Source organism: Plecotus auritus (assembly GCF_963455305.1).
Source record: "Plecotus auritus genome assembly, chromosome: 1".
Taxonomy (NCBI): Eukaryota; Metazoa; Chordata; class Mammalia; order Chiroptera; family Vespertilionidae; genus Plecotus; species Plecotus auritus.
This window is the reverse complement of record NC_137770.1, coordinates 65781247-65805766: the sequence shown is the minus strand read 5'-3', so window position 1 is coordinate 65805766 and position 24520 is coordinate 65781247. Positions and strand designations below refer to the sequence as shown.

At 40.5% G+C, this 24520-nt stretch overlaps 1 protein-coding gene across 2 annotated transcripts in view; it reads left to right on the top strand.

Annotated features, from left to right (window-relative positions):
- Positions 1 to 24520, top strand: part of SLC12A1 (solute carrier family 12 member 1) — a 94987-nt gene that overhangs the window by 50242 nt on the left and 20225 nt on the right. For both annotated transcript variants that reach the window (XM_080645638.1, XM_080645639.1), the window contains 3 exons: positions 6028 to 6168; positions 9347 to 9453; positions 13249 to 13331. In XM_080645638.1, coding sequence (XP_080501764.1) covers positions 6028 to 6168; positions 9347 to 9453; positions 13249 to 13331 — 331 coding nt within the window. The remainder of the gene's footprint in view (positions 1 to 6027; positions 6169 to 9346; positions 9454 to 13248; positions 13332 to 24520) is intronic.

Here is a 24520-nt window from a genome sequence, read left to right as displayed (position 1 = left end):
TTTTTAAAGAATCCAGCTTGATAATTTAAATTAATGTCTATTTTTCTCCTCTCAATTACCATATAATAAATCAGTGACATACTTATATACCAAGAGACTTTATATTCTACCTCTCTTAATAAACAGCTGCTAACTTTTTTTTGTCATAGATGCTTCCATTTACATTTTAAATGAAATAAGCCATTATAGATCAAGCTAAAGTCCTCTTTATAACCAATTAGCCCCATGACTCTCCTCCCTCTCAGAGGAAACACTATCCAAATTTTATTGGTATTCTTTTAGTCATTTCACACCGGTGTACCAAGATGTAAATTTAATTTGATTAATTTTTTTCTCTTTAATATTCTTTAAACCTTGAACATCCTGTCCTTTCCTCTCATTGTAAAAACAGTTCAAGCATAGATAACCCAGAGAAAATTCTCATTCTTTCTTTGTCTGCAACATTTTCTTAATCTCAGCTTTCCTATCCACTAAGAAGACAATGCATTCACTTTTTAGTGCACTATTCTCCTTAAGTCAATGAGTTTCTATCATAGTGTTAATAAAATAATGACATGACCAGATACAAGAAGAAGGAAAGGCCTTATGAATGGGCACTAGGATGCATGTTGAGATAAAATGTGGATAAATTAGAAAAGGAAAAATTATTTTTCCCACTGGTCCAACCAGAGCGGCAATGAAAGCATAAGCAGAGCAATAGGACTCTCAATGTTTTGAAAAATAAGAGTTGGAAAGGACACTGCACTTGGACCAAATTCCCCTATTTAATCCTAAGGATATTGGAATTCCTTTGCAAATTCTTTTTCATAATACTCATTTATTTGAAGTAGTATCACATCAACTTCTCCAGACTAAATAATTATAATTTCTTTATCCTTCTCTCAATAAATGTCAGTTATAATATATTCAAGATGTTTAGGGCTTCTTTGTTAAAATTCTGAATTAATTTATATACTCATATTTTGGATCCTAACTGAGCTAATCTCGGTAATATTTTAATAGGGTGGTAAAATTCATTTTTGTGACTATGACATACTTGAATCTTGAATAATTATTTCCCTCTTTGTTAGTTTACTCTTTCCTGACTACATTTGTATTGCAGCCCTGTCTCACATTAATAAGTATGCTAAAAGGATATTATAATTTTTTTAGCCAAGAGAGATTCTGCATGAAATATTTTTATGACTTCTCAGTATGGCAAATTTAGGCATTAAAGTAAATCTCTCTGTCACAGTTAATGTTTAATCTGGATTTCTGTATTACAAATAGACCAGTTACACTGTATTTATTTAAAATAAATGCCAGTTTCCTCAGGGTTTCAAAGTCACTGTGGTGCAACTCAATATATTGATAGTCTGATACCTTTCTTAGCTGTTGGTTTTTCTTTCATTTCATGGCTGTTTTTATCATTGCATTTACTTGAATAAAATATTCCTTCTGAAGTTGATAAGGTCTAGAATGCCCAAGAAGAACTAGTGGTTCAGAATGCATTAAGCTAGAACCCTGAGGAAAATCTGACCCATAATGACACCTTTCCTTAGGCTGTCTTCTGATTTATGAACTACCCTTCTTATATCTTTACCTTCCCCATCTTCATGGAAGGTTCTTGTTCTTTTAAATTTAATGTAAGTCATCCAAACTGTTTTGAAAAGTTGTCACATGTACTAGAAAATATTCTGGTAGAAGTAAGTACCTGAAGAATCTGATACCATGTAAATAGAACCTTGAAGTAGAAGGGACCCCAGAGATCATTTAGTGTTGTGTAATACAAAGTTAATACATGCCACAAATGTAATTTAAAAATTTTAGTAGCCAATTAAAAAAGTCAAAAAACCAGGTAATGTTCATTTTTTTAATTTAATAAATCTTTATTGTTCAGATTATTACAATTGTTCCTCTTTTTTCCCCCATAGCTCCCCTCCACCTGGGTCCCACCCCACCCTCTACCCTTACCCTCCCAACCATTGTCCTCATCCATAGGTGTACAATTTTTGTCCAGGCTCTTCTGCACCCCCCACTCTCCTTTCCCCCCGAGAATTGTCAATCCACTCCCTTTCTATGCCCCTGATTCTATTATATTCACTAGTTTATTCTGTTCATCAGATTTTTTTATTCACTTGATTTTTAGATTCACTTATTGATAGATATGTATTTGTTGTTCATAATTTTTATCTTTACCTTTTTCTTCTTCTTCCTATTCTTAAAGAATATCTTTCAGCATAACACTGGTTTGGTGGTGATGGACTCCTTTAGCTTTTTCTTATTTGTGAAGCTCTTTATCTGCCCTTCAATTCTGAATGATAGCTTTGCTGGGTAATCTTGGTTGTAGGTTCTTGCTATTCATCACTTTGAATATTTCTTGCCATTCCCGTCTGGCCTGCATTGTTTCTGTTGAGAAATCAGCTGACAGTCGTATGGGTGCTCCCTTGTAGGTAACTAACTGTTTTTCTCTTGCTGCTTTTAATATTCTCTCTTTGACTTTTGCTCTTGGCATTTTAATTATGATGTGTCTTGGTGTGGTCCTCTTTGGATTCCTTTTGTTTGGGGTTCTGTGCGCTTCCTGGACTTGTAAGTCTATTTCTTTCACCAGGTGGGAGAAGTTTTCGGTCATTATTTCTTCAAATAGGTTTTCAGTATCTTGCTCTCCCTCTTCTTCTGGCACCCCCATAATTCTGATGTTGGTACACTTGAAGTTGTCCCGGAGGCTCCTTATACTATCTTCATATTTTTGGATTCTTTTTGCTTTGACTTTTCTTGTTGAGTGTTTTTTGCTTCTTTGTATTTCAAATCTTTGACTTGATTCTTGCGATCCTCTAGTCTGCTGTTAGATCTCTGTATAATATTTTTTATTTCAGTCAGTGTATGCTTAATTTCTGGTTGGTCCTTTTTCATATCCTCGAGGGTCTCGCTAAATTTATCAGCCTTTTCTAGGAAATTCTTGAAAAACCTTATAACCGTGGTTTTGAACTCTATATCCAGTCGTTTGCTTTCCTCCATTTCTTTCATTTGTGATCTGTTACTTTGTCTCCGCATTTTAGCTGCTTCCCTGAGCTGATAGAGTGTCTTTGTGTGCTAGGTGTCCAATAGGGCCCAGTGGCTCAGCCTCCCCAGGTATCTGAGGTGGACACTCTTGGTGCACCCTTTTGTGGGCTGTGTGCACAGTCTCGTTGTGGTTAAGCCTTGATTGTTGTTGGTATCACTGGGAGGAATTGACCTCCAGGCCAATTGGCTGTGAGGATCAGCTGTGTCTACGCTGGGAGAACTTCTGTGCTGGAGACACCCTTATGAGACAAGACTTGCAAAATTGCAAAAGCCTCTGTGCTCAGCTTGGATGGGGTGGAGTCTCAGGGCGGAGCAGACAGCATCGGTTTCCCATCAGCCCTGCCCCAATAGGCCCCTGTGTCTCAGTGTCCCATGGTAATCGCTGCAAGCACCTCTGAAAGAAAGCCTCCCTCGAGTTCTGCCCTCTGCCAGACAGTCCATTTTCTCCCTGAATGAGTCTGGGTCCCAGAGTCTCTCCCAGAACTGGAGTTCAGTGCAGTCAGGAGCTTTTGTTTCCCTCCTGCTTGAGAAAGCCAGCCGTGTACTCAGTTACATGCCCTCTCTGCGGGCGCACCTGGGTACCTCTGCCTTCCACAGTTCCTCTGAGTCTCAGTATGCTTTTCTCTTTCCTGACAGTCCAGTTTCATCCCGTATGAGTCTGGGTCCCCTGAGTCTCGCCCGGAACTGGAGTTCAGCGCAGTCAGGAGCTTTTGTCTCCCTCCCACTTGAGAAAGCCAGCTGCACACTCAGTTGCCAGTTCTCTTCATGTGCATGTCTCAGTACCTCTGCCTCCTGCAGCTCCTAAGTCTCAGTGTGCTTTTCTCTTTCCTTCTAGTTGTAGAATTTCCACTCAGCCAGCCTTCCTGTGGTTCTGGATGATGTCCGTTTTGTCTTTTAGTTGTAGTTTTAAAATTGTTGTGCGAGGCAGCAGTTTAGGTGTTTACCTATGCCACCATCTTGGTTTCTCTCTATTTTAATAATATGTTTTATTTAATGTAATCTATTCAGAATAGTAAATGCAATCGATATAAAATTATAAATGAGATATTTTGCTTTATTTTTCATAGTAAGTCTTCAAAATTCAGTATGTTTTTACATTTCTAGCACAACTCCATGTTAACCAGCCACATTTCAAACACTCAATAGTAACATATGGTAAGGGCTATCACAGTGGGCAGTGATAACCTAGACCAGTGGTCGGCAAACTCATTAGTCAACAGAGCGGCAAACCGCGGCTCGTGAGCTGCATGTGGCTGCCGACCACTGACCTAGACAACTGCCTTATTCTTTGAAATGTATAACCCACATCAAAAGAGGACAAATGGCATACCCAGGGTATCAGCTAGTCTGTGCCAGGGCCAGACCTAAACCCAACCCTCTTTCATCTCTGTTGTAGAATTAGGTTGGGAGGTTCAATGAGATTGTGAGCACTCAGGTAAGATAATAAAAGTCAACTTTGGACAGGCACCTACTATGCTCCAGACATTATAAAAGGGGCTTTATCATGACTACTTAGAACAACCTTGCAAAAGGATAGAGATTGTTATCCTTGTTTTCAGAATAATATCTAAAAGCTCAGAGATCATCAATTACCTCCAAAGTGGCCATGCTTAGATTTGAAAACCATTCTGTCTGGCCAAAAAGTCTGGTGTCTTTTCAATGCATCGAAGCCCTTTCTCTCCAATCTGAGACTCTCTAAGAGTGCGATTCCAAGTGTGGTCCGAGGACCAGGGGCATTCATGTCCCCAGGAGTTGTTAGAAAAGCAGAATTTTGAGTCCTATTCCAGACCGACACATAGCATTTTATCAAGATTCCAGGTGTATTGTAAGAAATCTAAGACAAGTCAACAATATCCAAATCTCTCCGTGAATTAAAATAGTTTCCCAAGAAAATAATAGATTTGTACCCTGTCAGCACATGGTAGATACTCAGAAATAACCTTTTAGATTGATTTGGAATAATGCAAGAAAAAGCTAGGTTGGACCTTTAAGGTAGGAGGAACAAGAATACAATTTTTAGTTAAAAATGAGTTTCCGGAACTCAAATCTTGAAATTACAAAATGCTTCATCTACCATGACAACACCTGCCCCCTTCTCGCATAATCTTTTGTATTCTTCCTATGCCATAGGTATGTGAGCTTTTGTTCCCACCAGATTCCTTAAGGGAGTGGGAAATGTTGATTTATCTGAGTGGGAGTATGTCAACATTGCAAGGGGAAAAGTGGTGCAGCCGTATCCTTATCACAAAAAGCAACCAATGGGCCTAGTAGAATTGTCAAGTCCTGGTAGTCCACGGCAGGATTTGCAAATCATCATGCTCTGGTTCCCAAGAGCACTATCCATTTCTTGCAATTGGGCTCTGACTCTAATTGGTGTTCTTTTTTTTTTTTTTTTAAATACATATTTCATTGATTTTTTACGGAGAGGAAGGGGGAGGAATAGAGAGAAACATCGATGAGAGAGAAACACCGATCAGCTGCCTCCTGCACACCTCCCACTGGGGATGTGCCCGCAACCAAGGTACATGCCCCCGACCGGAATCGAACCTGGGACCCTTAAGTCTGCAGACCGATGCTCTATCCACTGAGCCAAACTGGTCAGGGCCTAATTGGTGTTCTTAAAAGAGGCTCTCGCTATTGAGTCAAAGGTAGATTGTGTATTTATTCTGAACTTCTGCCATCACATTTTTTGCATTTTCCTCATGTGCCATGATGCCCTGAGCTGTTTCTGTCATTCAGCACAAGGCAGTTAATTAAGCAGGTATTAACACATCTGACATTCTGGGTAGAAAGTGAAGAATGGGAGCAGCACAGGTCCTCTCCAAAACGCTGAATCTGCGTGAACCCCCTTTACTGAGGTGTTTTCCCTCTTTCCCATTTCTTAACTCAATGGGGCATTGCTAGCTATTTTTGCCTTTCAGAAAACAACAGCAGTGCGATATGTAATAGCCGAGTTTCTAACCAATATTTCATTGTGTCATACAGGGACCGCGCAAGCTGTGTGTTAAGGAGATGAACAGTGGCATGGCGAAAAAGCAAGCCTGGCTTATAAAGAACAAAATCAAGGCATTTTATGCTGCAGTGGCTGCAGATTGTTTCAGGGATGGTGTCCGAAGTCTCCTTCAGGTAAGGCTAGCATTGAAGGAATGAGTACAGAGGCAAAGGACAATTAGCACTCCACGCTAATGAAGCTCCCAGAGCAAATGGACTTGTGCAGTCTAACCTCAGAGATCAATGCAGATGGTTAAGGAATACATTTTGAATTCCTGGGGATAGGTAAAGCGAAAACAAAAGCAGAGAGGTTCTATTACAATAAACTATGAGTCATACACTGGAAAAGGAAAATGAGATTGCCTTTGGCCAACAGCATACATTCTGTCCCCATATTTATTGAAATGCAAATTTGTTCTGATGGTTGACGACATTCAGGATCCTATTAAAACTTCAAACTATTTTCGCATCTAGTAATGCTCAAGTGAAACATTCTTTTCCTTTTTTCTTTTGCAAATGGTGTGAGGGCAGCTGCTAGGCTAAATAAATGCCTGGTGATCAGTATGAAAAATCTCTCTATCCTTTTAAATTATTTCCAGAATGTTGACTAAAATGTAATAATTTCTGTGGTTCAACACTAAAAGGTCTCCCATCTTTTCTCACTCATTATATCTTTTTTCCTCCCCTTCTATAGTAAATTCATAAATGCTTCCCCTTGTTCTGATCTTCATAATTTGGAGTACTAGTTTCCTTAAAATAATCCAAGAGACTTTGGCTTTCTAATCATCCTGGCATTAACATAGATGAATAGCCCTGATTCTATATATACCGAATGAATCATTTAGCTTTCAGAGTGGTCACACACAGGAGGGTCAACATTCCGAACAGTATCCAGATAACTCTGATGCTGGTGTAGGCAGAAAAGAAAAAATTTGGCTCACATTGTAATATTTAAAGATTAAGAGTCTTCTATGCATTCTTGTCTCTAACATCCCTGACGAGAACTTGCGCAATGGCTGCACATGCAGAGACCCCATTTCTGAAAGACCTAGTACCCCAAATGAACCTCTTTTCATCTGTCATTAATTTGCTAACCAATGAAAATAGAGGTCATTGCAAGATGCTGATTTTTCTTTCAGTCTCAAGCTACTTTTCAGTAGCTCATTGATTAAATATGTTGGGAAGGTTACCCATTTAATATAAAATTATCATAGAAAATTGGAAAAATAATAAACATTTTCACTGGGAATAGGACAACAAACATAATAAGAACAAGGAGAGAAAAGACATAGGTATGAAAAACAATTCATATATGAATCCAGAAGAAAAAAAAAAGGCAGTGCATAAAGTTCTCATGAGTTTCTTCAAAGAAAAGTGGAGTCCAGAGTGGTCATGAGTTTCTTCCAAGAAAAGTGGAGTCCAGAGTGGCAGGACAACGTGGTAACAAAGGGAGGCACTGACAATGATACCATCCTATCTAATAAAGAGGGAATATACTAATTGACCCCCACACCGTCGCAAAGATGGCAGCGCCCACAGCCAATAAGGAGGGAATATGCTAATTGACTGCCATGCCCTCAAAGACGGCGGCACCCACAGCCATAAGATGGCAGCGCCCAGTCCCCTCAGCCCCGCCGGGGCGGCAGGTGTGTGGCAAGGCCGGGCCTGCCCCCAGGCGGGCCCGGCCACTCCATACGCCTGCCTCCGGAATCCCCCCAACCCCTCAGTCCCCCAGCCACCCAGGGCTGGCCCGAGACACAGGAAAGCCTCTGATCATGGCTGCCCAGCCATCCAGGGCTACCCGAGGCTCAGGTAACCAGGGCCAGCTGAGGCTTGTACTGATGGCAGTGGCAGCAGCAGAGGTGTGATGGGGCGTCGCCTTACCCTGATCGCCGGGTTACCTCCCACCCCTGAGGGCTCCCAGACTGTGAGAGGGGACAGGCCAGGCTGAGAGACCCCACCTCCAGAGCATAAATTTTCATGTACCGGACCTCTAGTATTAGATAAAGCCTTCTATGCAGCTAAGAAATTATTGTATGAATGACCACATCCCCAAACTAGTTATGGAAAAGATTACATCCATACTGCCATATATCTTCCCTGGGCCAAATGAGCTATTCTGTTACCTGTACATTTCTAAGAACAATATACCAAATGTGGTGGAAGCAAAGCTTATTTTAGGAACCCTCCATCAATGCTTATCTTCTACTTGCTACTATCCTCTCTAAAATTTCCTGTTCTGGTCATTTGTTTCACTATTCTCATAATCCAGAATGCCCTTCCTTTACTCTCACCAACATGCAAGATCTAGGACAAATGGCACCTCTCCCATGAAGCCACCCATGAATCCTCAACTGGAATTCAGGGTTTCTTTATGCTTCCATATGAGTTCCTAGTGCATTTGCACTTGAACTAAAATTATTTGTGAATATCTTGTTTCTTCCACTTTATTCTAACGTCTTTGAGGGCAAATAATAGGTATGTTTCACTACCATGCCACAGCACCTAACATAGTACTTTGCAATTAATAGGTGCTCAATAATATTGCTGGATTAAATTTAATTAACTGAAAATCATATCCTGTCATCTAATGGGGGGAATGAAACTTCTGATATGGAAGATGGCTATTAATGATGCTGTCATATAAAGGAATTGGGTTCTGGAAACATAGCTCATTTACTCTTCAATAAATAATGTAGGTAGAAGTTTCAGTAATTTTTGTATATAAGAATTTTCCAAACATGGATTTTATTGCTAATGACATTATGGATGTAACAGGTGGAGATTAGCTTTGAACCACTAAGTTACAGCATGCATGCCAACAGTTAAGCCAACCCTCACTTGATTTTAAATTATTGAACCATTTTAATGAGTGTGTCAGAAGAAATGCAAATGACTGCTAATTTAGAAAAGCTACATTTCTGTCATCTAAAATCCATTTATGGCTGAGATGATTTAGAACTAATCTTCCTATTTTATGCTTGGGTATGGGCATGAAGGACATGCACTAAAATGTAATCTAATCTTCCGAGTCATCAGAACATTACTTCAGTGCTCTTTCAGACCTTCTTTTTTTTTTTTACTTTTTTAAATTTTATTTTATTGTTTAAAGTATTACAAATAGTAGTGCATATGTCTCCCTTTTTTCCTCCATTGACCTGCCCCCAGCCTCCCCTACCCCGCGGCACATGCCCTCACCCCCCACTACCAACCCTCCTCCCCCCTCCCCCCCGTGTCAGACCTTATTTTTCATTTGCAGTGGTGGTTTCCTGGTACAGTAAGGATTGCCCATGTGTCTATCTCCTCTGTTTAGGCCTCAGGCTTAGGAAGAATGAAACCAAACACTCTGGTGATTGGATATAAAAGAAACTGGAGGAAAGCTCAGTTAACAGAGATTGAAAACTACGTGGGAATCATACAGTAAGTGATGGCTTTCAAGATGTGTTCTTTATAAAGCACTAACCAGGGCAGTACACGACACTGTTATACTAGATTCAATTGCCTGAGAAGAGGACATTCCCCTGGTACTCTGAATTCTTTACCAAAGCAAAAACACTGCCAGTAACAGAACTCAAGGGAATCATAGTATCCGAGGAAACAGGATGGGGGGAATTTGGTGTCAAAGAAAAAGGTCAATATTAAGAGTTACAACCTTAAAACCTGTTTATGAGATTAAAAACAAAGGATAGGTTGTTACTAAAGGAATTTTCTTTCAAAACAACTGGAATCTTGGACGAGCTGGTGTGCTCAATTCAGTCATTATCTTCTGAGCCTTTGGGAACGTAGTCACTAGCCCAAAGCCTCAGATCTCCCTTTGTTGCTATGATGGTACCATATGCCAGTTTCCTCTGCCATGTAGCAGTGTTGGTTAGTGCACAGAAAGTGGGTTTTCAATGCTATGTGACATCTGATCCTTAAATATTGGGAGAGTCTTGGGTTAAAGGTAATAATGATAGTCATTAAAGGATGAGTGGACACCAGGCTAATGGCCTTCACATGAGCTATCCCATTTAATTCCCACAAGAAGACTTTGAAGTAAGCACTACTATTGTTCCCATTTTATAAGAGACATAGACATTAAAACTTAAAACATGCAGAGTTGTGTAAGTGACAGAACTGGAATTTCAAATCAGAATTCAAAGTTTAAGCTCCTGACCACAGGTTATACTGCCTCAAGAAGTACTTATACATCCTAAGTGTTGCCTGGCTTGCTTCTTGCATAAGAGAAGACAGAAGCTACACTTATGGAGAGGCACAAGGCATCCTCAGTGACCTTTCTAGAAAATTGATTCTTTCTTCCAGGCTTGAAAATACTTAGTCAGATTCATCTCAAGGGAGGCAATGTTAGCTATGGTCAGCAGCCATCTTTGTGTCAACGGCTCTGAAAATGGAAGATTTCCTCCGCCCAGGCCTGACTTCGCTCTGACTTCATAGCACAGGGTAGAGAACATGCCCTGAGATGGCTGAAAAGTCCATAATAAATCCTCACCCATTAAAACAAGCATATACTCAGTACTTCTTATCCCAGGCTATGTCCTCTGGCCCCTGCTAGAACGAGCACCACGTTTGTCATCATTTGGGGGAGATTTAGGCAACATAACTAAAGCATTCTAATATTAGTTCTACTAAAAAGAAGCCTAAGGAAATAATTTTTACCTTCTAAAATTATATGCATTACTGACCAAACAGAAATTCACTTAGCCTTCCTCCTATAGGAAACCCATGCATTAAATGCATTCTCCTGAATTGCGTTCCGCAAACATACAGTCCCATGCCACATGCTGCCATCTGCCTCCTGCTGGGGCACTAGAATTTTGCCAGGCTCAGCAAACAGCATTCTGAAAGGTTTATAATCACAGTCAGTTGCTGGCCTGACATTCTTGGAAATGGATTTATATATACTCTCTGTTATCCAGACTTTTCAGTACAATTTCATCTTTACCTTTGTGGGGGTGGGGGGAGAAAGGAATGTCAGGGAAAGAAATTTTATCTTCACTTTGGGAACAAAAAGAAATATGTAAATCTTAGTCATAGAGTCCATTATTTGATACAAAATTACCTGGAATCATATTCTAACCTCCCCACCATCCCAAACAGTCTGGAAATTCAAAGAGAGCAAAATAATCAAACCTAGTAATATTAAGCTGAAGAAACTTCTGGCTTTTATACCAAATTAATGATTGATCTTTTGTGTAATAAGGTTCAGCTTTAAAGTGGCTCAAATTTGTATAGCATAAAATTTAGCTGGCTTGGTAAAGTTAAATGACTTTACTACCATAGCAATGGGTCAATACAGAAGGAAGACAACCATACAACCATATTGTGTTATATTTCTCTTTCTGACTTTTTGGGTTGTTTTGTTGTATGGCTTAAAGCACAGTTTTATTGATATCAGAAAGATATTTTTACAATAGATTAGTACTTTACCATTTTTCTTTGAATAAAAGATTTTAAATACATGTAATATTCTTAAGTATGGTTTAAGTTTAATTAGAATCTGTACTAGTTTTTGTTGGCTGCATTAACAAATTATCTCAAACTTAGTGGCTTAACACCACACAAATTTATTAGCTTAAAGTTGTGTGGGTTAACATTCTGAACACTAACTCACTGGGCTAAAATCAAGGTGTGGGCTGGGCTGTATTACCTTCTGAAGGCTCTAGGAGAGAGTTTATGGCCTTCCCTTTTCTAGGGTCCACAGGCTGCCCATTGCTCATGGCTCTCTTCCTCCATCTTCAAAGCATTTGATGGGTCAAATCCTTCTCACATCACATTACACTAACCTCTTCAGCCTCCCAATTTCACTCTCAAGGCCCTTGGTGATTGCACTGGGCCCACCCAGATAATCCAGGATAATCTCTCCCCCTCAAGGTTCTTAATCTAATCACATCTGCAAAGTCCTTTTGCCATACAGTGACATACTCCACAGGTTCCAGTGATGGCAACGTGGGTGTCTTTGGGGGTCTGAAATGATTCTGCCTAACACAGAATCCAAATATTTCTGTGGAACACGTTGCCTGCTTTTTATAATCTAGGACAATTAGAAACAAGATTTATCAGGAATTTACCTTGTGGCAGTTTTACTAGAATGGGTCTATTTTGTTAAATAGAGATCATGTATGGTTTTGCAACCAAAAGCAAATTAGCTTTACTTAAGTGAAAAGTTGAAGCAGACAGTAGTGAAATATGAGGCTGCTGATATAAGATTCTGATTTTAAAAGCCCTCATTTGCCATTTTAAAAAAATGTGGATCATATTCTGTAAGCAATGAGGAAGAACTATTGAGATTTAAGTGAGAGAATAATGTGGTCAATTTAGGTTTTAAATCTCATACTCATTTTAAATGAATAGTCATACTATACTGAACATTTTTATATCATTATTTGAAAATTTAGGTTTACTTGGGCTATTGAAATCTTGTTTGTGTACAGTGAGTTAATCACAACCTGCCTTGTTTCTAAGGGAGGGCAACCTAATGAAAAGGTCCGGGCTCCTGATCCAAAGAAGACTGAACATAGGAACTCCCAAGGGGAATATTTTAAATGAACTCAAAGGACTCATTGGTTTGCCCCATATTTACGGGCAGAGTAAAAAAATTCTACAAGAATGGAGATAAAAGAAAGCAAGGCTCTCTTTCCCTTCCAGATAATCTAATTCCATGTAGTGAAGGCACAACAGCCAACTTCAACAGCATGGGGTTGCCATGAAAAAGCACTGCTTCAAATGGTTTGTCCAGAGTCACTGGTGAAGGTTCCTCGGAGGAACTGGAGATATTTTTAACAAAGAACTTGACGTCAGAAATGTTGTAGGATTCTTCCTCAATAGAGGAAGAGATTTGGCTGATAATTTCCAAGGGTCTTTGCAGTCTGAAAATTCTCTGTTCTAAATATTTCAGTGATTCTTTTGTTTGCATTAGAAAATAATCAATTTTTTTAAAAAAGTATGTTACAAGCTCTTAATCAAAATTCTAGTTAATAGTATATTTGAATAAATTGGTTCCAGAGTAAATGAATGAGTTACCTTTACCCAGAATGTGTTTTTTATGGGTATAAAGGGAAAACAACCTAACAGAAAGCTATCAACTCTTGGCTGTATTTTAAAGTGAATTTCCTTAATTTAATTACATTAAAATCTTAGAAACAAGTTTAATATTTGTCCAAAGCTTGAGGATTAAAGAGTCATTTAAATCACTAACCACTTTGCTTCCACTTTCAGCGATGCGTTTGATTTTGAGATTGGTGTGGTCATTGTCAGAATCAGCCAAGGCTTTGACATCTCTCAGGTTCTTCAGGTACAAGGTATGTACTTTCTTTATTCAACCAACAAATATTTATTGAGCCTCTACTCCATAGCTGGCATGGAGTTCTAGGTGTTGGGGTTAGACCAGTGCACCATATGGACAAAACTCTATAACAGCAGAGCTTACATTCTTATGCTGACCTGAGGTTTGTACACTTCTCGTGCTTTCCCCATTGCTAACACAGGTGGCCTTTGTCCTGCTAACCAGAAATATAGAGTACTCCAGGGCTGTCATCAATTATTCTTCTTATCACAAAACCACAAAGCCAGCATCGCTGAAAATAAACACCTTTGGTAAATTAACCTGGCGAATTAATTTCTGCAAGATGTTTCAGAAAAATGAAGATTAATGCTTTCCTTGGAAAACCATGTATTTTGTCTTTAAGAGTCTATAATCTAGTTTACAACTCACATGGAAATGAGCCTGAATGTATCTTGCTATGTGAATCACGAATTTAAGCCAGAGGCAAAATCGCTAATTCAGATTAGTGACTCTGCTTCTTCTCTAGGACAGTGGGCCCACTTATACAGGATTTTTTTAATTGACCTGCACAGTTCAATTGACCACAGTTCAACTGAAGCTCACAGTTCACTTGACCCACGCAGTTCAAACCCACGTTGCTCAAGGATCAACTACTTGTTTAGTCTTAAACATACCCTTTTGTGTATAAAATAAAGAACACATCTAAAAAGTCACTGAAGTATTAGGACAAGATAGTAATCCATGACTTATCTCTTTAACTAAACTTTAAAATGGATCCCACTGAAGACCTGGGCACCAAAACAGGATTTTTGGGGTACCTCTTATGTAGCAGCCATGATGTAGGTATCAGTACTGGGAACAATAAGATGAGTAAGAGTCTGTGTCCTCAATAGACTCACGGCCTAGTAATGGAAATGAGTAGTGTGACAATGGGTATATTTATAGGGTATTGTGGGAAAGAGAGAAGAGGCATCTAAGAAGAAGGCTTTTCTGGAAGAAATTTCCTTTGTTTTGAGACCTCATGGATGAGTAGGAGTTAACTAGGCAATGTTGGGGAAGAAAAAAATGAGAGAGTTTGGGGACTAGCATTCCTGGCAAAGAGGAGAGCAGTAGCAAAGGTGGGAAGGCAGGGGAATGTGGAAGAATGCATGGACAACCAAAAGCAAATTAGTGTTACTTAAGTGAAAAGTTGAAGCAGACAATAGTGAAATATGAGGCTGCTGATATAAGATCCTTATTTTAAAAGACCTCATTTGCCATATTAAAAAAAAATGTGGATCATATTCTGTAAGCAATGAGGAAGAACTATTGAGATTTAAGTGAGAGAGTAATGTGGTCAAATTTAGGTTTTAAATCTCATACTCTTTCAGTTACATTGGCATGGACTCAGTCAGGACTGTAAATGAAAACAGAGAGACAAATAAAAAAAGGTTTTCATAGTATACAAAGCTGGAGAGGGTGACAGCCTGAGCTAGAGCGAGGGATGGAGAGAAAAGGACAGAAGTACTTTGGAGGTACAAAGAGCAGCATTTGGGGTTGGCTGGATGTGCAGAATATGGGAGAGAGAGGAGTGGAAAAATATTCCTTGGCTGACTAAATGAATGATGGTTCTACCAATGGAAATGGAAAACACAAGAAGAAGAGTAGGTTTAATGAAGAGATGCCTGGTTCACTTTTAAAGAATCTCCTGTGGGACATTCTACTGGAAATGTCCGATAGGCAGTTAGACAGTCCTGGACTTAAAGGAGAATTGTGAGCAGGAGATGTAGATTTAGGATATATTACAGGCCAAATGGTGTCCCCTCAGATTTCATATGTTGAAGTCCTGACCTCAGATGTAATTGTATTTGAAAATATGATCTTTAAGGAGGTAAAGAAGCTAAAATAAGATCATTAGGGTGGGTCCTGATCCAATAGGACTGATGTCTTTATAGAAAGAGATTAGGACACAGACAAGCATAGAGGAAAGTGGGATGACGGCTATCTATAAGTCAGGGAGTCATTAGAATGAAATCAATCCTACCAGCACCTTAATCTTAGACTTCCAAGTCTCCAGAACTGAAAAAGTTATATTGTTTAAGTGAGTCTGTGGTATGTGTTATGGTAGCCCTACCAAACTAATAAAGTTTTTAAAAGGAGACATCATAGTGAAGGTGAAACTATGACACTTGAAAATATAGCCCAAAGAGAGTATGTAGTTGAGAGCCCCCAGGCACAAGAAAAGGGCCCCAAAGGAGGAGCAGGATAGGAGCTATCAGAGAGGCAAATGAACCAGAAGTCTGTGGTATCATGGCAGCAGAGTGCTCAAAGTGAGAAGAACCATCAGAATTGTCCAGAACACCAGAAAATACCAGAAAGATTTGTGAATAAAATGTAAGTGATACAGCAGAGATAAGCTTAGTGAGAGTAATTCCTGTAGACCAGTGTTGACAGAATCCAGTTTACAGTGGGTTGAGGAGATAATATGAGATGATGAAGCGAATATGGATGTGGCCAATCATTTTGAGAAATTTAGATGCTAAGGAAAGGAATGAGATTGAGGAGGTTTACTATAGGGAGAGATACAGACCTTAGAATAGAGAGAAAGGCATGTTTTCTGACTGAAAAAATGGGCCCAAGAGAATGGGAAAGATTGAAGGTAAAACTTGGGGGGAGGGGAAGTGGAGGTGGCATGCAAGAATGACCCTTGGAGTAAGATCCTGGAGGAACAGGAAGAATCAGGGGAAGGGAAGGGATGGAAGAGTTGGCCTGAAACATAAGAAAAATGCTTCATCTTCTAAAATTATAGCAAAAGAGGTGAGAATTGATGATGAAGTATGTCGTTTTGTAAGAGTGCAGTGATAAGTTGAAGAGTTGAGGAGGATTGTACACAGTAGTCTCAATTCTTTTTTTTGTTTGTTTTTGAAGTTGAAGCAATTTCTCTAATTTTCCAGTTTTTATCTAGTGAGATTTGGTCTCCAGAGTATAGGAGGATCAAGGTTTTTCTGGGTAGGTCCAGCAGAAAAGAAAAGCTTGTGAGGGATTTGAGAGCGCTGGTGCCTGATAGGTCCAGAATCAGCTGTGGGCAAACTACGGCCCGCGGGCCAGATCCGGCCCGTTCGGCTGTTCTATCCGGCCCACGGAGCTGAAAGAGTGGAGGGTTCTCTTGCGCTCCCCTCCGCTCCTTTACTTTGAATTTATATTAGTTCACACAAACACTCCATCCATGCTTTTGTTCCGGCCCTCCGGTCCAGTTTAAGAACCCATTGTGGCCCTCGAGTCAAAAAGTTTGCCCACCCCTGGTCCAGATTCTATTTGGTTATTTCACTAATGTCACCATCATAACAAAAGGAAACAAGAGTGGATTAGGTGAATATTCTGATGCAACCATTCTGGTGTATTGTAAGGGAGGAGAAGAAAAAGAGGAAACTAGGAATCAAGAGTTTGTATAGGGTAGAGAACCACTCACTATCTGATATGTATACTCTGTGATTATATACAATGAGAATAGAGTTCATCCTATGCAAAATATGTTTTTGGTATCTTCAGTCTTCCTTTCTTATGCCCCTTTCTCTTTTTATGGACCTTTTACACTTACAGACTAGATACACTAATTTCTCCTCAGTATTCATGATAAATTTATATATTCCTTCCTAATTGAACTTAATATCCTAGTAGCATCAATAGCTAACATTTTGAGTATTTACTATGTGCCATGTAGTATGTTTCATGTTCACATCTATTACAACATTTATTACCCCAACTATCCTCTGAAGAAAAGTTTGATCATTGACCTCATCTTACAACTAATGAAACTGAGGCTTACCCAAGATTCACAAGGCTGGTAGTCAGTAGAGCTGAGATTCAAACACATGCCTGTTTGAAGCACTGTTCTACATTTTAAAAAGGAAAGCCAGAGAGGACAATGACTTACATAATGAAAGGCAATGGAAAAATCTGAGATATTGAAATGGAACAAGGCTATTTCCACCTATTCCTTCAAAACCCAACATAGGGACTGCCTGGCTATGGTAAGATAGACATGATGTTGAAGACAATTATAAGAACCTAATCTTAAGAGACCTGCGGTGTTGCTAAATTTCTATATTTACTTTAATTTTGCCTGGTTTTTGTGCTATAATGTTTTGCCATCTAAACAATGAGTATACAACATATGATTGTATTTAAATTACATATTTGCTTTATATGTTACTAGAGGCCCAGTGCACGAATTCATGCACGGGTGGGGTCTAGACAGCCTGGCCCCAATCGGCGGATCAGGGCCGGGCCTGTTGGGAGGAGGAGATGGTGGGAGGTTGGCTGGCTGGCACGCCCCTATTGGGGCCTGGTCAGGGCCAGGCCGGCTACAGGAAGGGGCTACGGGTGATTGGCTGGCAGGCCACGCCCCCTATTGGGGTGGGGGGGTTGATTGGGGGTCAGTGGCTGGGGGAGGGCCCGTGGGAGGTTGGCTGGCCAGCACCACCCCTGATTGATGTGAGGGGAGCAATAGGGGGTGGAGCTGGCTGGGGGGAGGGGCCATGGGAGGTTGGCCCCAGTGGGTGTCATAGTGACTGGTCGTTCTGGTCGTTATGGCGAATGGTCACTGGCTTTTTTTTATTATTATTATTTAATAAATCTTTATTGTTCAGATTATTACAATTGTTCCTCTTTTTTCCCCCCATAGCTCCCCTCCACCCGGTTCCCTCCCCACCCTCTACCCTTATCTCCCCTCCACTGTCCTCATCCATAGGTATACGCTTTTTGTCCAGTCTCTTCCCACACCCCTCACACCCCTTTCCCCCTGAGAATTGTCAGTCCACTCCCTTTCTATGCCCCTGATTCTATTATATTCACCAGTTTATTCTGTTCATCAGATTTTTTTATTCACTTGATTTTTAGATTCACTTGTTGATAGACATGTATTTGTTGTTCATAATTTTTATCTTTACCTTTTTCTTCTTCTTCCTCTTCTTAAAGAATACCTTTCAGCATTTCATATAATCTGGTTTGGTGGTGATGAACTCCTTTAGCTTTTTCTTATTTGTGAAGCTCTTTATTTGCCCTTCAATTCTAAATGATAGCTTTGCTGGATAGAGTAATCTTGGTTGTAGGTTTTTGCTATTCATCACTTTGAATATTTCTTGCCATTCCCGTCTGGCCTGCATTGTTTCTGTTGAGAAATCAGCTGACAGTCGTATGGGTGCTCCCTTGTAGGTAACTAACTGTTTTTCTCTTGCTGCTTTTAATATTCTCTCTTTGTCTTTTGCTCTTGGCATTTTAATTATGATGTGTCTTGGAGTGGTCCTCTTTGGGTTCCTTTTGTTTGGGGTTCTGTGCGCTTCCTGGACTTGTAAGTCTATTTCTTTCACCAGGTGGGGGAAGTTTTTGGTCATTATTTCTTCAAATAGGTTTTCAGTATCTTGCTCTCTTCCTTCTTCTGGCACCCCCATAATTCTGATGTTGGTACGCTTAAAGTTGTCCCAGAGGTTCCTTACACTATCTTCAAATTTTTGGATTCTTTTTGCTTTTCTGGTTGAGTGTTTTTTGCTTCTTTGTATTTCAAATCTTTGACTTGATTCTTGCAGTCCTTTAGTCTGCTGTTAGGTCTCTGTATAATATTTTTTATTTCAGTCAGTGTATGCTTAATTTCTAGTTGGTTCTTTTTCATATCTTCGAGGGTCTCGCTAAATTTATCAGCCTTTTCTAGGAAATTCTTGAAAAATCTTATAACCGTGCTTTTGAACTCTATATCCAGTCGTTTGCTTTCCTCCATTTCTTTCAATTGTGATCTGTTTCTTTGTCTCTGCATGTTGGCTGCTGCTTCCCTGAGTTTGTAGAGTAGCTCTGTATGGTAGGTGTCCTATAGGGCACAGTGGCTCAGCCTCCCCAGTTACCTGAGGTGGACACTCTTGGTGCACCCCTTTGTGGACTGTGTGTACAGCCTTGTTGTAGTTAAGTCTTGATTGTTGTTGGTATCACTGGGAGAAATTGACCTCCAGGCCAATTGGCTATGAGGATCAGCTGTGTCTACACTGGGAGAACTTCTGTGCTGGAGACACCCTTATGAGACAAGACTTGCAAAATTGCAAAAGCCTCTGTGCTCAGCTTGGATGGGGTGGAGTTTCAGGGCGGAGCAGACAGCCTTGGCTTCCCATCAGCCCTGCCCTATGAGATCCCTGGGTCTCAGTGTCCCTCAGTAATTGCTGCAAGCACCTCTGAGAGAAAGCCGTCCTCGAGTTTCGCCCACTGCCAGACAGTCCAGTTTCTCCCCGAATGAGTCTGGGTTCCCAGAAACTCACCCAGAGCTGGAGTTCAGCACAGTTAGTAGCTCCCACTTTAGAAAGCCAGCCAAGCACTCAGCCATTCGTGCACTGAGCAGTCAGTCTTCTCTACGCGTGCGCACACGCCTCCGGACCTCTGCCTTCCACAGCTCCTGAGTCTCAGTGTGCTTTCTCTTTTCCTGATAGTCCAGATTCCCCCCGAATGAGTCTGGTTTCCCAGAGTCTCGCCCAGAACTGGAGTTCAGCACAGTCAGGAGCTTCCTTCTCCCTCCCACTTTAGAAAGCCAGCTGCGCACTGAGCCACCCATGCATTCAGCCGCCCGTCCTCTCTGTATGCGTGTGTCTCCATACGTCAGCCTTTTGCAGCTCCTCTGAGTCTCAATGTGCTTTCCTCTTTCCTTCTAGTTGTGGAATTTCCACTCAGCCAGCTTTCCTGTGGTTCTGGATGGTGTCTGTTTTGTCTTTTAGTTGTAGTTTTGATATTGTTGTGCGAGGCAGCAGTTTAGGTGTTTACCTATGCTGCCATCTTGGTTTCTTCCCTGGTCACTGGCTTTTTATATATATAAATGTTGATCTCTTAAAGCTGAAAGATGTTATGTAGCTGAAAAAATATGGCTCCCACCCTTCACTGCTCCATCCCCCAAAATGCACCATCAATTTAGTTCTATAAAGCAAAATGAAAGCTCATTCTGTATGTAGTATTTCTGAAAGAATCCTGGCAGTGAACTGCATCCCCTTTTAATTTCCCAAGGGAAGTATCTGATTTATATCAACTTTGATGTTTGAAATATTTCTGCTTCTTAGTCAAGAAAGGGAAAATACAGTTGGATGCTAATAAAATAATTAGAAGTACCAATTATCTGGGGTAAACAAAAAACAACATTACACAAATACTACATGAAGAACATGCAGAAAAACAACAGCATAATGATAGAAATTAACTTTACGCCACATTTCCATGCATTGTTTTGAAGTTTATGTAATTTACAACACAACCCTCATATTAGATTTTGAATTGGAAGAAATAAGCTTGTGTTTCATTATATTATACTGTAATATAAGGCTTAATAAGAGCCTGATAAATCTTAAGTATTGCATTATGCTATGTTAATGATTATCATCATAGCTTTTCCAACACAGGCACCAAGGTGTCATCACACATTATAATTTAAAGGAAATATTAGCAATTCTGAGTGCCTATATACTATAGTTAATAAAGCAGTGAATAGAAATCAGCTTTATAGGTAATTTGCCAGCTAATGACAATCATTTCTATACTGTGTCACAGGCTTATGTGAAGAGAATAACTTTTGTATAAATAAGATCGATGCTCATAACACTCTCACTTGCGTACTGCAGCAACTCATCCAATACTGGTAGCTGATAGTGTCTCTTAATAAATTAATTTATTGCCCAACAACACAAAAAAAACACAGTATTTCATGTTGTTCATTTCCCAGGGGTATTCAGCAAGTTTTCCAACTTCAACAAAAAGTCCATATTATTCTGGTAGGAACTAAAGTGATGACATGTGATTTGCAATATATTGCGGTCAAGTGTTCCATGTAAGAGCTGCACGATTTATGACCATCTCAGAGCATGGGGATTCTGCTGTGTCTGAGGAAGTGGCTTAGCAAAATAAAGACAGATGGCAGTGTAGTAAATAATTGCTTGATTGGAAGGTGACCACTGCAGGATTGCTTCCTGCCTTCAGTTCAACTAGACTTCACCAGGCTATGGCTCCTTGATTCATGTGAGCATTTATAGCTTTGAGTTGATTGACCATGGAAAAAAGCATAATTGAATAATTAATAAAGAAAAAGGATGCTGTGAAGTGGGAGGGATGCCATTCCTCAGGAGGTTCCCCTGTTCTCCCTTCTGTTGTGAGATAATTGACTACTCTCCTAAAAATTCAAAGGGAATTGTAATGAGTAGACTCTTGCCTGTTTCTAAAAGACATCTTTAAAAAGAAAAGACTGAGGATGCAACAGTGGAAGCAATCTTGGCAACTAAATTAAATTTCAAAATATGGTTACTCCAGTTGGTTACCACACAATCCTATATAATAAAAGCCTTGCTAAGTGTCCAACAGTTTGTTCCACCTTTCGACCAGTTGCTATGACTGTCCACCAGGTGGCAGATGCTCTGAATGGTAGGTTAGCTTGCTGCTGGGGTCTGGCCGATTGGGACTGGGCGAGACAGACCAGATACGCCCTAGATGAATCCATGCACCAGGCGGTTTCGGCCCAATCCCTGCAGGCCAGGCCGAGGGACCCCACCAGTGCATGGATCCGTGCACCGGGCCTCTAGTCAATTTGTAAAGCACTTGAAAATAGAGTAACTGCCCTAACCGGTTTGGCTCAGTAGATAGAGCATTGGCCTGCAGACTCAAGGGTCCCAGGTTCGATTCCGGTCAAGGGCATGTACCTTGGTTGCGGGTACATCCCCAGTAGGAGGTGTGCAAGAGGCAGCTGATCGATGTTTCTCTCTCATCGATGTTTCTAACTCTATCCCTCTGCCTTCCTCTCTGTAAAAGAATCAATAAAATATATTTTTTAAAAAAAGAAAAGAAAATAGAGTAATTACTATTCAAGTGAATTGGCATGTGCATGAAGATGCAGCTCAGGATTCACTCTCTGTTTTCACTATGAGAAATGTTTGGGGCTATGTTTGAACAAATGGTTAGAAACCCACTCAACTGAGAGACCCTAAAGCCTAAGCTTTTTCATCCAACCTTAGGGATTCCCTTCATCTTGGAATGAGAATAGGGCAGGATTTCTCTCTCTCTCTCTCTCTCTCTCTCTCTCTCTCTCTCTCTCTCTCTCTCTCTCATTGTTGCTCTCCGAGATGATGGAGTATGGAATTATCTAACATGGAAAATTAAAGTTCCCACCTAATCCACCTGTCCTACCTTCTGTCATATTCCATCAGCCCCTGTTTCCATACCTTTGTATACAGCATTCATTTCACTTCTTTCAAACACTGTCTTTTATACCTATCCCTTACACACACATTATTTGCCCCCATTCCTGGCAACTATCCACTCATTTTTCTCCCTTTATAGAGAAAATACTTTCAAATGTGTTGGACTATATTAACAGCACTGACCTGTTCTTTTTATTTCTCAGCAAACTATTCTTGGGTACTTGTTTTGGTGGTAGGCACTAGCAGAGAGGTGTGGGCTCAACTAAGAATGGGAGAGAGGAATTATGTGAAGTAGAAACATAAGGTCTGGAATCTGACAGACCTGGGTTCAAATCCCAGCTTGACCCTTTTTGGCTGTGTGACCTTAGTCAAATTATTCGTCCTCTCTGTGTTTCACTTTACATTTTCAAATTGGAATAGTTATAGTACCTACCTTACAGATTTATTATTTTGCATTAAAATATATGATGGCTTCTAAGTGTTTGGCATTGTACCTGGCACAAAATAAACTCTCAATAAGTGGCGGTAATAAAATATAACTTAAGCTACTCTCCAGGAGTTTGCAGTTTAGTGGGGATAAAATACACATGTATCTTAAAACTATATTCTGTGCCCCACAGTGATAGTTACTAGAAGAAAAAAAAAGATTGAAGCAAGAGTATTATAGAAATGTAGAGCATTATGTAAATTTCTCTGAGTCGGAAATTTGTGGATGGTTTCTTTAACAAACTGCAGATTTGGTATTCCTTCAACAGGCAGTCAGAGCACATCATTGAAGAAGGTTGATAAAAAATTAGAAGCAGAAGGCTTGGCTCACCAGCTGTGCAACCTTGGACAAATCACTTGAACTGTCTGAACCCAAGTTTCCTTTACATTAAAGTGGGGAGACTATTACCAGCTCTGCCTGCATCCCTGTACTGGTGTTAGGATCAAATAAGATACTGTGTGGAAAGGGCTTTGTGAATCCTGAAGGTCACAAAGGGAGTCGTGATGGTGGTGGTGGTCGCAGTGATGTATCTATCCGTTCACTCTACCTTGGCTCACCCATCTTGTGACTAATGGTCAGCTAGCCAGCACTCCCGTTGAAAGAAATGTGTTGACAAGTCTGCTCTTGATTTCTTATGCAAACAGAGGCAAGCAGTACAGAGCATCAAACATCACTGCTCCTTAGTGCTGAAATGAGAAAGGGAGGGAGGGCACAGAAGGGGGCCTTAGATTACCTACAAAGTGAATAATTAAGAATTAACTCTAATAAGAACTTGCAAAATCTCGGTGCCTATTCCAGATGGCCACGCAAGCAGATTGTAGCCTTTAGAATAGACTTTGTCTCCATCGTCTTCGAGAGAACTGCTGAATCTGCCTGATTCAAACCAAGTCTGGTTTTGTCTCTCAGGCTGGGAGCTAGCAGTGTGCTCTGTCCAGGATGGGCTGTGTACATACCTTCAAGCAAATTGTTGGAGCAGCTCCCAGTGCACTCAGCCAGCTGACTCTGTTACAGAGGAGGATTTATCTTCTCTTCTCCTTTGTCCAAACTAGAGGACAAAGTACATGGCAACTAGTGGCTAATCACGGGGTGTGCTGGAGCCAGCCAAAAAAGGAGAGCAAAGGAACCCCTCCCCACTGCCCCCAAAGAAACTCACAAATGTGCACCTTCCAGATGACTGCAGAGAGCAGTTACTCTACAGCTGCCCCTGCAGCACCCCAAAAATGTACATGACAGCTGGGGGTGGGGGGCTGTTACCCAGGCCAGGATGCTGATGATGTTGCTACTCTGGGCAGCCTGCCATATGTACCTGTACCATTAGGGTCCTCTCTTGACAATTGAGGGGCTATAATTTGGGGAATTAACTTACATTATACCATGTGCCTGAGTGTTCCGGTTCCCCTGAGGATGAAGGGTTGGGTGTTAATAAGACAATTCTGAAATAATAGTAATAAGCCAAAATCAATAGGTCTTCAAAGTTGGAAGCATGCAGGATTTGGAATCAAGCAGACCTCTCTGTGGTTGAACCCTGTTTCT